The sequence below is a fragment of the Odontesthes bonariensis genome, chromosome 1 (assembly GCF_027942865.1).
Source record: "Odontesthes bonariensis isolate fOdoBon6 chromosome 1, fOdoBon6.hap1, whole genome shotgun sequence".
NCBI lineage: Eukaryota > Metazoa > Chordata > Actinopteri > Atheriniformes > Atherinopsidae > Odontesthes > Odontesthes bonariensis.
The window spans coordinates 30259960-30273664 of record NC_134506.1 but is presented as its reverse complement, the minus strand read 5'-3'; the positions used below and the strand labels follow the sequence as shown (position 1 = coordinate 30273664).

Below are 13705 nucleotides of genomic sequence, written 5' to 3'. Positions count from 1 at the left end.
AGCTCCAGTGAGGTAATGGATAAAAGACCCCTCCACCCACACGAACGTAACCACTCCCCAAACTGTTCTGTGATCTGTTCTGACAACCAACCAGAAACTTCCAAGCATTGCTAACTAATGAGCAATAAATCTGTTTTATTTTTCGTGCTCACAGGGTAAACTCTATAGTCCAAATTTGTACATACTGTTCCCTCATTTAAAATGGAAGCTTCTTTGAAAGTTATTTGAAAATGCCACCTTAAGTTAATTAACAGCATGAATATTCAATCACACAAACAATTTGTGCAATATAAAAAATGACAGTAGGAAAGCCTAAAAGTACACGGGCACGACAATTTAAGGCACACAATTGGCACAAGAAATGGCAAACTTGTTTCCATTACAAAGGTAAAAAGGCTAATACAGGCAAAGAGTAAAAAGAGACTGACAATCTACAGACAGGGTTTGGCTCTCCAACTGGCATGTGTGCCTTCTGATGGCGCTTCATTTGCCCAGAGCTTTGTCCAGGTTGGTCTTGATGGCATCCAAAAAGTCTGACGTGTTGACATAATGCTCGTTCAGCTTGCAGCTGTGGGATCACAACGCAGAGGTTACAGTTTGGAAAGAAATGCAAAAAGCTGCTGATGTAAAAGCATCGTTTTCTGAAACGAATAAACTCACAGCAGGATGATGGTGAAAACTCATACTCACTTGGCCAAGCCGTGGATGCAGCCTGCGAGGTCTTTGGTCATCACGCTGTTTTCCACAGTTTCCACACAGACTTTTTCTAAAGTCTGAGAGAACCTGGAGAGCAGTGATACATTTGGTCAGAAATTATGTCAAATTACACAAGCACATGTGGCAGGACTACATACTTGAAATGGGATAACATACTTAATTAAATCAGGATTCCCATCCAGTTTCCCTCTGTGTTCCAAGCCCCTGGTCCACGCAAAGATGCTCGCAATGGGGTTGGTACTGGTTGGTTGGCCCTAAAGAGCAACGACGCAGAGAATGTCGCTTATTCAAAAAGCTGTGAGAGTGAACAGTCCAGGTTTGGAAGGTTTGGCTTCAGAATCTCAGAAAAAAAAAAAAACATTTTGGAAGCTTCAATCAAAAATTGTGTCCTAAAACTCGAGTCTGACCTGAAACCCAAACACACAGTCTAAGCCCTGAATGAGTCCACTGCAAAGCTGTTTAGCCAAAAAGTCCATTTCTAGTTCAAGCCAATGTAGAAATGCAAGAGCACACATTATTCTTACTCTCTGGTGTTCGCGGTAGTGTCTGGTGACGGTGCCATGAGCAGCCTCGGCCTCAACAGTCTTGCCGTCGGGACACACCAATACAGATGTCATGAGACCCAGGGAGCCAAAACCTGGACACCAAGCGCATGCAAAAAAAAAAAAAAAAAATTAAGAGGGAGAAAACTACAACTTGTGGCTGTATCCCCGTTCTTTAGTTGCCGTGTGCCTACCCTGAGCCAGAATGTCCGACTGCACATCTCCATCATAATTCTTGCAGGCCCAAACAAATCCTCCGGAGGACTTCAGGACCTGGGCCACCATGTCGTCGATGAGCCGGTGCTCGTACCAGATCTTCAGCTTGTCAAACTCAGGCTTGTATGTGCTGAAGGAGACCAAATAACCATCAAACTTTTGAGTTCAATCCATAGTTGTGACAAGCCCACACAGGAAAGTCTTAAGTGCTCGTCTCTCATCCGACTTACGTCTCAAAGATGTCCTGAAAGATGTCTTTGAAGCGGCCATCGTAGTACTTGAGGATGGTGTTCTTGGTGCTCATGTATAAAGGCCACTTCTTCTGGATGGCATACTGGAAGCAGCTGTGAGCAAAACCACTGATGGACTGCGCAGAGAAAATGTCACAGAAAAAAAGTCCAGATTTCAACCATAAACGACCACAGTGCAGGAACATCAGAGAAGGCACTCGAAATATCTGCTTTCACCAGACTTGAGGATCCATTTGAGTAATCCTTGCCTCATCAGTATTGTACATTCCCATCCCACAGCCTCCTGCGGGGAAGTCGTACACCTCCCACTCCTGGGGCTTTGCACCATCAGCTGGGGAAAACACCATCTTAAACTTGCCGGGTTTGTCAACGACAAAGTCTGTGGCCCTGTACTGGGAGATCAAACATCAGTATGTGAAGTCGCTCTTCTTCACGTTTGACTGTATTTATGACAAGAAAATGCACGTTTACTTTTTTCTTTTTCTCAAATACCTGATCTCCAAATGCATGTCTGCCAATTGTGATGGCTTGTGTCCAACCGGGAACAAGACGGGGGATGTTTCTACAGAGGATGGGCTCACGGAAAACTGTGCCGCCCAAAATGTTCCTGATGGTTCCATTGGGACTCTTCCACATCTTCTTCAGTTTAAACTCTGCACAAATGATGTTGTTCTGCCATTTAAGGATGTAAACATCCTTCAAACCAAATGTTTTTACGTTTAAAAAGGCTAAACACAGTCTGTTTCACAGCCCGAGTTTGGTGCAAAGTTAAAAAAGACAGATAAGCACAGTCAGCATCTAATAACACTGAGTGAGGCTGACTTACCTTCAACTCTGGCCTCGTCAGGAGTGATGGTGGCACACTTGACGGCCACATTGTATTTCTGAGTTGCCAGAGCGGAGTCGATGGTGACCTGGTCGTCCGTCTGGTCTCGATAGGGTAGACCCAGATCAAAATACTTCAGCTCCACGTCGACGTTGGTCAGGATGAGCTGTGCAAGATGTCGATAAGTTATCTGCACAAGGACAACACTGCACAGCAACCTCGAAAACACACAAACGCAGCTCTCTGACAATTATCTGAATGCAAACATTCACATATTTTACTCATTGGTAAAGTCTAACTACAGCTCCAGCCGGAGAAGCCACTCAAGCTTTACTGCTTTGTTCGATCTACCTTCTCCTTGATGAACTCCCATATGATGCGAGTCATCTCATCTCCATCCATCTCCACCACCGGCTGGTCCACCCTGATACGCGTCGTTGCATCTGGAAAATGTGGTGATACAAACTTTAAGGGTTAATTACCTCTGGGGAAGGACGAGGTTTGGGGAAATGGTGGAAGGGGGGGGGGAACGTGTCAAAGTGTGCACAAACACAAAGCTGTCACTTTTAAGATTATCTCCAAAAGCTTTACTAGCAAGAGAATAATTTTCAAACGCCCATGATTACAGCTCTCGCTTCCTGAAAACATTCTGATTGTTCCCGCAGAGTCCAAAGATTTGTAATCCACGGCTAATCAGCAAGCCTGGAATTTCTGCGGAATGACCTTTTACTTTATCTCACCTCTGACAAGAACAGCCACTGCTTTCATATAAGACATTTCATGTATTCATTTTTATAGAATCCTGTCTGGCACCACTTTCACAGACAGCAACACCATCGACTGTATATATATATATGTATATATATAAAAAAAAAGATAAAATCTTTTATATACTGAAATACAACTGCCAAACTCAGTGGCCTTGCGATTATATGAGGGCTTTGATAGCATTTATTACTCCTTCCAGCCCTTTCGGCACCTGGCAACACGTGAACTTGACAGGCTGGCACAAGTTGCTCGTCAGACTTCAGGTTTTAATATAAAACATCAAAGAAAGGTTAAATACATTTCACCTGCCACTTTTTCTGCAGTATTCAGAATGATAATGTTCATGTCTATGCGTGTTAGCAGTTCAGTGATTAAACTAAAGTTGTTGTTTTTTTCCTTTTTTTTTTCCAGCATGCTGTTATGTGTGATTCACCAGTGGCGCGTCGCCAACCTGCGACTTCCTGCCGCTTCCCACTGTCATGTAATGTTTAGTAAAACTATTCTATACGTTTACTCTGTCCACGCAGACATGTCACCGCATTCTTTTTTGTGAGCATCACAGACAAAGCGGCCAGCAGTGCATTTTGAGTCATACTGTTGTGGTTTTAGTTGACAGCTCACTTACACTTCCTCTGGTGCGGTCTGTGAGGGCAGACGGTGGCCGGTGAGAGCACCGCGGGGTTTTGCAACAGCGCAGCGGCCGCGCTCCTAGACACGCTCGTCAGAGCTTTGAGGTATCCCGCCATCTATACAGGAGATTGGTTATGATCACGAACGTAGCCACTGGAACTGGACCCTCTATCCTTATGAATGAGCGGCAAACCCAGGTAAACTTACGATTGCGTAGGTGGTAGTAAATTCCACCCACGTCAGTGTAGACAAATAACGCTTTGCTCTGATTGGCCAACAAGTCCGGCTTCGCTTCTTTACCTATGCGGCATTTAAAAAAAAAAAACTGGGAATTTATATTATCGTACCTTCAACTTATGAAAACAATAATTAAAAAAGGGAAAGTCTACACCGTCTGTGCCATTTTGTTTCTTCATAAAGACTTATTCTGACTTGAATTGTAATAGAGATTTGCAAAAATGAATGTATAAAACTCTCTCTGTATTCCAGAAGTTAATTCCAGCTAAGTGTTTCTTCATTGCATTTATACTGGAGGCCTCTGGTTATGATGCTAGATTTTTTTGAAGGTTTTGACGTCACAAGTCCTGCTTATGAATTTTCAGCTAGAATTTTGACTTATGACTTGTTTACTTCATAATCTGAACTTTTTCAAAATCTCAATAGTAAACACAGTCCATACAGCTCTTGTGACGAGTTCTCATCTAATTTTATTGACAGTATACCAGGTTACAAACAGATTGGTCCGAAAAATTACTTGGTGCAAAAAAATAGTCATCAAGATTGGTCCCTTTCCATTTCCCAATAATGTGAAGTGAATGAATTTGAACTGAGAATCCAATCCAACAGTAATAACAGGATATATATATATATATATATATATGTTTAAATGAAATCAGTAAACTTGATACACAAAGGGAAAAATTCTCTTTTAAGGCACTTTGTGCAAGACATACAAGACCGTGCGAGGCAGAGTTCTTAAAGCTTGAAACAATAAACATGAAAAACACTAATAAAACAAATTAAAATAACATTCAGAAGCAATGCCTCTCTGGTTACTATCCATGTGCCCCAATTTTCAGTGTGATTGCTGTATATCTAGATGAAAACCCACAATGCTCCTACTGTGTGACAGATTGGGTAATTAATAGGTAAATCAAACTAAACCTGGCTTATATTGTACTTCGATTGAATCATCATAAATAATCAGTGAAATGTTGAAAGATATCAGCCAAGTATCCTCACGTGTGTGGTGGTTCTTCTCAGCTCAGCTGGGTAACAAAACATGACAAAACCATTCGAGTTTGTTGGACACAGACAGCAATCGGTAACAGAACAACCCCTTGAACTATCTATACGCCAAAGGCTACAGTATGTGCTTATATCCAGATGGACACTCACACTGGCAAACTTCCAGCTGTCTACCCGAGTTTTAAGTAGCTGCCACCACAGAGCCTTTCTTCTCACTGAAGAAGCTCTTAAGCAGCATGACTTGACCGATGCCGATGAAAAACAGCAGGGCGGTCTCTCCGACGGACCAGTAGGTCACCCGCTGAAGGAGATGCTCTGCTTTTGTGCGGTCGTATGCTTCTCTTAGCCTGTACCGTGTCTGCGAGTCAGCCACCACTTTCAAGACCTCATGAATGGCGACGCAGGATGACTCCAACTGAAAGCAGAAAGATCAATACAAGTCAAAACAATTGGCAAAAGAATTTTTAGGACTGGAAGTTGAGATAAGCAGCAAATGATCTAATAGGAACTGATTAGACATTGCATTAAAACCAACAAACCGGATTTCAAACTCTCAGATTTGAATCTGGTTGAGCATTAACAGGAAGCGCAGGAACAAACCTCATCCAGATGCCCCATCTTACTACTGACAGAGCCTAAAGGACCCGCAACGTCCCAAAGGTTATCTGCTTACAGCCTGTAGAATAGGGGTGGGGCTCAGTGTAAAGCAAACTCTATGATATGATCCAGTTTAACTGTCAAATTTAGCCATAAACACCAACTATGACTGGATGCTAACTGTAAGCTTTGAATGTGTTTTTTTTGGTAATATTTCATGAGATGAAACCATTGGTTTAGCATATATTGTATACTGCCATAGTATTGTCATTTGACTTGATAGTGTTGTTATACTGTATGTATATTGCTGTTTTATTCTGATTTTACAGAATATAAATTTGATCTGGATGAACCTGTGCCCGACCAACCAGCGACCCCAGATTATAACGCTGCCCTCACAGGCTTGTATGACAGGCACCAAGCATGGTGGGTCAAGCACTTCACCTGCTGCTCTTCCTAATACGCTCATCACTCAGGAACAGGGTAAATCTGGACCCATCAGAACACATGACCTTTTAGCCGCTGATCCAGAGCCCAATCTCTGTGCTCCCAAGCAAATTAAAGCCTTGCTTTTTCTATAAGCCTCAATGATAAGTGGTTTAGTGGTTCTGATTTCATCAAGCTGTGTTGTATAACCTCACTTCAAGCCAAGTCAAAGCCAATTCAATCAAGCAATGACCATGTCCAAATTTGATGTTTTAATCTCAAAACCATGTTGGAAACCATAAGACTATTAACATTTAACACTGCTCCATTCTGAAGCTGCGTCCAGGTATACTTGTGCACCCCAGGACACCCCTCAGAGGGATATTTCGGTGTACATAACATAAGGCATGTGCTTTTAATTTTGTAGCTGGTGAGCCATAATATAAAAGTTGCAATTAAAAATCCAGGATGCACACAGCTGAAATGGGCCAACGCGTTATCAATAGTCGCAGTGAGAGCAAAGACTTGCAAAGAATAATTTGACATGAGTCAGAAAAACTCTGTCTCCACCCAGTGGACTTTGTTTAAACTGCCTTACCACTGACACCCTGACGATGATATTGTAACAGTGGTGCTGAACTATTCCATTCACCCAACAACTGATCAAACGTAACATTAATGATCTAATCATATGTATTAATTTTTCATTCAATATCCTATTAGTGTTTTTGCTTGTATGTACTGTTGCCTTTTGTTGTTGTTTGGTCTCTTCTATTCGTTTGCCTTCCTCCACTCCATCCAAACATTGCCCGGTGCTCAGCAGACTTACTTGAGTTAGTGCTGTACTTCTGCTCATGCTTTGCAGAATAGGTTCCTCATCTCCGTGGCGGAAGTCCAAGTACACTAATTTATGCGTGAAAGTTGAAAACTCATTGCTGAAGCAGACCTGGTAGACTCCCTTCATAGCTGTGGTGTGAGAGAAGCTGTCATACTGCTTTTTCCTCTCGTTATACAAAACATTGTTTCGGGGATCCGTGACAAAGCAGTCCACATCATAGTTGCCTCCAGCAATGACCTGGGAGTAATCAAAACAGAAAAACGCATTGTTTGATGGTTAGTGTCATTGACAAGGCAGTTATAACCTTGTTGCTTTTACATCTCCTGCAATACTGAGCTGCAAGTGCAGTCATGCAACAATGATTAACACTATGAGATTATACACTATAAGAATAGCATTGATAACAAATGGGCATTCACTGAAAGTGATGCATTTTGCACAACTTGGACAGAAATATGTAGGCTATGTTTTCGACTTTCTGAGAGCAAGAGATGGAAAACGATCGAGTGAATGCTTCAGCCTAAAAAAAAAAAAGTACATTTTGCTGCATCTCTCAAACACACAGGGACGCGAAGAAGCGTAAAAAGGTAACTTACTTGGAAGTCTATGTCAAACTTTACGTCTTGCTCTAGCTCCTCGTAGAAACATTGCTTATCGTTGTCGGGGAGTTCAAAAGTGAGCTCGGTCCCAAACACCGCGCAGACACGCAGCAGTACGCAGCTCAGGCCCAGCAGGTAGAGCATGATGAAAGTCAAAAGAAAGCACTTTCAGTCGCAGAGTGCAAACACTCCTTCACACAGTTATATTGATGACAACATTTGGGTAGCTCTGACGTGGCGCGAGCACAAAGAACTTCCGGGACAGGTTTGTTTATTTTTATTTTATTTTTTAAAATAAAAAATGAGTCCACAACAGTTGGAATAAAATAAAAAAAGACAAACAAAACAAACCTCAGCTAAAAGCCATTAATGTTGGAGAAAACTGTTAAAGCTACGACAGGCAAAAAGGACTGCGACAGACGAGGAATTTGGACTCAGCCAATTAGAGCAACGCGGCACTTTCAAAATAAATGAATAACACACTAAAGGCACGGCACTCAAATCTGTCCGAGTAGCTTACTGCATCCGTTCTGTTCCCGGAAACGGACGGAAATACGTTTCATCAAAAGAAAAAAGTCATGTATGGAATTTAATTCAAAATGTGAAACTAGGTGTTCGTCGTCTGCAGCAGTAGAAGCAGGACAAAGTGAAGGGTTAAAAAAAAACCCCAAAAAACTGGATAAATTCTTACTTGCTATACACTGTCAAACCTGTGTGAAACAGTGTTTCGGTAGCTCTCAAGGACAAAATAAGACTTTTATCGTGGTCAAAGGCCAATATTTATATATATATATATATATATATATACATATGAAAAGAGGTCATGAATTGGTTGCTATGACAACAAATTACGATTTTAAAGGGAGTCTTATTCTGAAAACCCCTGTCATTAGAATCCACGCCTCCACTTCCGGCAAAGCTTTAACGTTAGCAAAACAAAACAGTCCGTCTGCGCCAAAATCCGGAAGGAAAAACGTCAATTCGTCCTGTTTTTCCACTGTATAAGTTTTTATCCAGTCAACGCCGTATCGTTTCTGCGTGAAGTTAACGATTAAAAAAAAAAAAGTTAAAGTTTGTTAACATATTCAGTTGTACTAATTTGAGTTGGCAAACAGCCTAAAATATGCAAAACTACGCAGATGATATCAAGGACTTTGTAGAGAGCCATGCGACCGGTCTCTCGGTTGCTCTTGTAGCAGGTAAATCAATTCCATCGTGACGATGCATTGTTTAAACTGTGTCTTGTACAGTTATTATGCTTTCCACAATGTCAGACCAAGAGAACTAGCTGCTGGTGACAATGTGCACTAAATCGTATATCCTATATTATATATATAAGTTAAGATAGAAACCTGAAATTCAGGAAGTTAACCTCTTCCATCATAAAGGAGGCCAGCGTGATTACTACTCTTCAGAACTGGGAGTGTTCAGACATGCGAGAGTCAGTGCTGTTAAGTGAATATTCGTGTCAAAATACTGACAATTGTGGTATTTCACCATCGTAAACTAGCCTCAACTCTTAGGAGTTCAGGAAGGAGATACAGTCTCTATTGCCAGTGACTTATTTTCCCAAAGGAATTCATTACGCTCCCATCTTGTCAAATCACTGGAATAAGGATAAGTAAACAATGAGTCGAACGAGTAATATCCCAACAAATAAAAGAAAAAGGAAACATGTTATTCTCTGTTTGAGGTGTTATTATTTTGTTAACAACAATGTTCTCTGTTAGGGGTAGGCCTGCTGGCCTTGCAAAGATGGATGGCAGGGGGAGTATGTCGAAGCAAGGCCAGCCTGGAAGGCAAAACCGTCCTGATCACAGGAGCCAACACTGGCATTGGGAAGGAGACGGCCCTGGATATGGCCCAGAGAGGTGAGACCTTCCTCTGGAGGGAAGGGGGAGGCTTTGCTTGTTGTACATTTATGTGAAGCGTCACTAAACTAGAATCGGATCCCCACAAAGAAAATTAAACATTAAGTAGGCAACAAAGCATAAAAAACAAAGCAAACTTCTTTTTTTTAGTTGCCATATGCAGAGTATCCTAGTGGACTACTCAGCAGGCTTGTATGATTATAAAAAAAACATTAAACGAATGATGGAATTTATTATTATTTTTTTGATAAATGACAACAAATCTAATTAGAGTGCACTTTTATATGTGTGTTACCTTGACAGTGTTGTTCCAGCACTTCCTTTAGTGTGGACTTGCTATTATAGGACACATCACCGATGTTTCTTGCTCTTATGCAGGAGCCAGAGTGATCCTTGCCTGCAGGGACATGAACAGAGCCCGCATTGCAGCAGATGAGATCCGTCAAAAGAGTGGGAACGGCAACGTGGTGGTAAAGAAACTGGACCTGGCCTCGCTGCAGTCCGTCAGAGACCTGGCCAGAGAAGTCCAGGAGAAAGAGGAGCGCCTGGACATTCTCATCAACAATGCGGGTATTTCTTCTTGATTCATTAAGCAGAAGAGACATGTTTTCTCCTCAGCAAGACCACCACAAAGAATTTCAAGAGGGTAGAATGAATGTTTTAATTAGGGGTCAACTTTATTGATGCTGGGGTTTTTTTTGGTTGTTGTTAGGTATTATGATGTGTCCTAAATGGGAGACTGAAGATGGTTTTGAAATGCAGTTTGGGGTCAACCACTTGGGGCATTTTCTCCTCACCAACTGTCTCCTTGACCTGCTGAAGAAGTCAGCTCCAAGTCGTGTCGTCGTCGTGTCGAGCCTGGCACACGAGAGAGGTAAAATGCTTCATTATCCATCTCTGTTTCTCGTTTTTTTAAAAGAACATACTGACGATTCTAAAGAAGTCTCCTGTCCCATCTCAGTTATCCAACATCATGCTCTGTGTTTACTTTTGTATTTTCTGCAGGTCGTATACACTTTGATGACATTAACCTTGATGAAGACTACAAACCTGAAGTGAGCTACCGCCAGAGCAAGCTGGCCAATGTTCTCTTTTCCAGGGAGCTGGCAGCAAGACTGAAAGGTACTGTGCTGTAAACATTCATTCCTTTCTATATAGCATACAAACTGTTAACAGCGGTACTGCGTTCCTTACACTACAAGTAACAATTGACTTGATTGACCCCCCTCATTAGACACTGGTGTGACCGTGTACAGCCTTCACCCTGGGGTCATCCGCACAGAGTTGGGTCGCTATTTGCTCCCTACCTTGGCTCTGTGGAAGAGGATTGCAGCTTCCATCTTCATGAAGATAGTCAAAGGTCCCTGGGAAGGAGCTCAAACCACCATTTACTGCGCCGTTGATGAGAAACTGGCAAATGAAAGCGGCCTCTACTACAGGCAAGTACATCTGACTGCGAACGTCTGAACTTTCCGTTCCGTCTCTTTATGCGTGTGCGCTGGAAATTTTGTCTCGCAATAAATACTTCATTTCTCTCAAAGACAGATTATAAGGGTCAAATTCTAGTAAAAAAAGATAGAGATTTATTTGAGAGCATGTGCTTTTGTTTCAAACAAACCTCTTGCGATCCATCAACAGTACATAGCATCACTTTTGCTAACTTTGTGACTTTTTTCCCCTTCTTTTTTTCATTTATTTCACTGTAAAGTGACTGTGCCCCGAAAACGCCGGCGCCACTGGCTCTGGATGATGCTGCTGCCAAGAAGCTGTGGGACCTCAGTGCCTCCATGGTTGGTCTGGCTTAAACAGGGCAGCCTGCTTTGCTTCTCTCAGCCCTGCCTGGTGATGGCATTGGCAGCCTTGTTTGAGAGGATCAACAGTGCTCTCAAATTCATCGTTATCACCTTATATGCTGAGGGTCTTTAGGCAAGGCATCTTTATTTATATAGCGCATTTCATACCACAGGCAACTCAATGTGCTTTACATAAAGACAAGGCATTTAAAAGAACAGCATAAAGCAGCAATTTAAAGAGAAAAAAAAAAATAGAATAAAAATTTAAAACACGGTTAAAAGCAATCAAAGAAGAGGGGAAAAAGAAAGATATAAACTCAACCATAAGCACACAGAAAGAGAAATGTTTTTAACCTGGATTTGTTTGAAAAGTGCTTGCAGTTGTGGCTGATTTCAGTTCTGCTGGTAGTTTGTTCCAGTTGTGTGCAGCATAACAGCTAAAAGCTGCTTCACCGTGTCTAGTTTGAACTTTACACTAATTAAGATTTTCCACCGCAACATTTTGCACCATTCTCTCATAATAAGTGCTCTTATATATAATCTGTTATATGCAAGTGCAGTGCAGTGCTCTTTGTATAATATATATTCTGCATATTTAATGATTTGCACTACATCTCTGCTAATGCTATGTTGACATGTTTATCCAAATAAGGTCGTATAAGTTAAATTATCTTAATGCTTACTCTGATTTATTTTCATTGCTATTAGGAGGCTCTTTTTCACAGACTTTTATTTGGAGCTCTTGAATGCATATGGGCGACAACAATGACTTTTTCCTTCAAATGAAAAGAGATTTTTAAGGCTTCAAAATACTGCTTTTATTTATGATCCATAACAATTGAAATGATACAGTGAGAGCAGAACTTTGTTTGTACCATCAGTTTTGTAACAACCTCACGACAGTCGTGAAATATAGGAGACAAAAGGTAGAAAGCTGTTACATAAAGGAAGTGGCTTTCGACCCCCGTGCTGATAGCCGGGACAGTGTGTGTGTGTGTGTGTGTGTGTGTGTGTGTGTGTGTGTGTGTGTGTGTGTGTGTTTCATGGATGCTATTTGCAGTGTCATGCTGAGGATGTTTTGATAGTCGTGTTTTTTGAGGTGAAAATGTATCTGAATTTGTCGACTGAACATACAAGTGAAAAATGTTGGCAATAAATGTCTGATGAAAGGTGACATTTCTTCTTGCAGTCATTGATAACAGGATCAAACACAGAGACACTGTATATTTGTAAATGAGTAAAAACTTCCACGACGTTTGAAGATGTCAAAGTGTCACAATCAGGTTTTCATATGAGGCTGATGGCACATTTTAAGACAATAATGATTAAAAAGGGTGAAACAGGCCCAGGCTTCAAGAACGGCAGTCTGAGCCTTTTTCTTTTCTTTTTCGGTTATCGTGTCAGGACTTTCACATTACAAACCACAAGCCACTGCGTACTTTACTGTTTCAAGTCATTATCCTTCCATGCAAGAACCAGCTCGTTGCGATACAGCACAACAATGTATTTGTAAGTATTTTCCATCATCTTTCTTTTTCTTTTTTGTTACAGCCCTCATCTTGAGCTGTAATTAAAGAGTAAGCATGCCAAGTTGGAGAGTGAGAATATGTTATATACACCTTGAATAAACTCACCTATTTTGTGTTCCACTTAACCGGCTGTGCCATCCTCAGTATACAGTTAATAAACGATGATTGTCATGCTGTATCAGGCCGGTATCTAAACTTTATGTCAGGGAACACCACGCCTTAGTAGTGCAGTTTTGTAATTCAACTTTTTGTTAAATGTCCTGCAGTGGGGTTCAAAAAGGGCACTGAATCATCACAAAAAGTTGAGACAAATTACGAGACACTACGCAATACAACCAATTCACATTTTAAAACGTAAAACTTGTTTTCTAACATCGTTTTAAAGCATCAAAAAGCAGCACTAGACTAATCTAGTTCACCTTCTGAAAACTTAGCTGCAAAGTATAGACACTAATAACAACATTAAACATGATCACTAATAATTGACTGAATTACCCATAAAGCTCCCTGGCTCAGATGTTGGCTCCTCAGTATCAGTAGTTAATGTCATGCACATGCCCTTATCAGTTCTCCGTCCAACGGATTCAGAATCTATAGCTGGGCTGGAAAAGTGATAAGGAGATGTGAGCGACCATAGTATCACAACACCATCTGTTAACTCATACTGTAATGAAAAACCTATTGTTTTTTCATGGCAAAAATGACTCCAGAGGCTTAAAAGTGTACGAAAGCTTTCAAAACCCCAATCAGAGGTTTCATAGGGCTGCCTCTGCTTTGGTCAAAGTCCTGGAAGTGGAGGTCCCAGGGTCCCAAGCAGATGAGATAGGTTGTTTCTTTTCCTTCAGTACGCCAGC

The 13705-nt window shown here is 41.4% G+C and overlaps 3 protein-coding genes across 3 annotated transcripts; 1 reads left to right on the top strand and 2 right to left on the bottom strand.

Annotated features, from left to right (window-relative positions):
- Window positions 1-115: 115 nt before the first annotated feature.
- On the bottom strand, window positions 116-4196 carry LOC142378918 (isocitrate dehydrogenase [NADP], mitochondrial-like). Its single transcript, XM_075463911.1, has 11 exons — window positions 3946-4196; window positions 2904-2995; window positions 2553-2718; window positions 2219-2379; window positions 1975-2118; window positions 1706-1842; window positions 1454-1605; window positions 1242-1354; window positions 874-971; window positions 691-783; window positions 116-568 (listed from the first exon to the last, which is right to left on the bottom strand). Exons 1-11 carry the CDS (start codon window positions 4064-4066, stop codon window positions 484-486), a joined length of 1362 nt encoding a protein of 453 aa, XP_075320026.1. The 5' UTR covers window positions 4067-4196; the 3' UTR covers window positions 116-483.
- Window positions 4197-4634: 438 nt separating this feature from the next.
- tmed3 (transmembrane p24 trafficking protein 3) lies at window positions 4635-7900 on the bottom strand. The gene is made up of 3 exons (XM_075463922.1): window positions 7656-7900; window positions 7051-7296; window positions 4635-5613 (listed from the first exon to the last, which is right to left on the bottom strand). The coding sequence occupies exons 1-3, from the start codon at window positions 7800-7802 to the stop codon at window positions 5380-5382; spliced, it is 627 nt and encodes a 208-aa protein (XP_075320037.1). The 5' UTR covers window positions 7803-7900; the 3' UTR covers window positions 4635-5379.
- Window positions 7901-8570: 670 nt separating this feature from the next.
- Window positions 8571-12511, top strand: LOC142378913 (retinol dehydrogenase 13). Its single transcript, XM_075463898.1, has 7 exons — window positions 8571-8857; window positions 9389-9529; window positions 9908-10099; window positions 10242-10403; window positions 10535-10651; window positions 10764-10968; window positions 11238-12511. The coding sequence occupies exons 1-7, from the start codon at window positions 8782-8784 to the stop codon at window positions 11332-11334; spliced, it is 990 nt and encodes a 329-aa protein (XP_075320013.1). The 5' UTR covers window positions 8571-8781; the 3' UTR covers window positions 11335-12511.
- The last annotated feature ends 1194 nt before the right edge of the window (window positions 12512-13705 follow it).

Coding starts and splice junctions, on each gene's coding strand:
- LOC142378918 (XM_075463911.1), bottom strand. CDS start 4,066: ATGGCGGGATACCTCAAAGCTCTGACGAGCGTGTCTAGGAGCGCGGCC. Junction 784..873: donor GGGAATCCTGATTTAATTAA/GTATGTTATCCC, acceptor ACTGCTCTCCAG/GTTCTCTCAGACTTTAGAAA. Junction 569..690: donor TGCATCCACGGCTTGGCCAA/GTGAGTATGAGT, acceptor GTGATCCCACAG/CTGCAAGCTGAACGAGCATT.
- tmed3 (XM_075463922.1), bottom strand. CDS start 7,802: ATGCTCTACCTGCTGGGCCTGAGCTGCGTACTGCTGCGTGTCTGCGCG. Junction 7,297..7,655: donor AGTTTGACATAGACTTCCAA/GTAAGTTACCTT, acceptor GATTACTCCCAG/GTCATTGCTGGAGGCAACTA. Junction 5,614..7,050: donor GAAGTACAGCACTAACTCAA/GTAAGTCTGCTG, acceptor TTCTGCTTTCAG/TTGGAGTCATCCTGCGTCGC.
- LOC142378913 (XM_075463898.1), top strand. CDS start 8,782: ATGCAAAACTACGCAGATGATATCAAGGACTTTGTAGAGAGCCATGCG. Junction 9,530..9,907: donor CCTGGATATGGCCCAGAGAG/GTGAGACCTTCC, acceptor GCTCTTATGCAG/GAGCCAGAGTGATCCTTGCC. Junction 10,652..10,763: donor GCTGGCAGCAAGACTGAAAG/GTACTGTGCTGT, acceptor CCCCCTCATTAG/ACACTGGTGTGACCGTGTAC.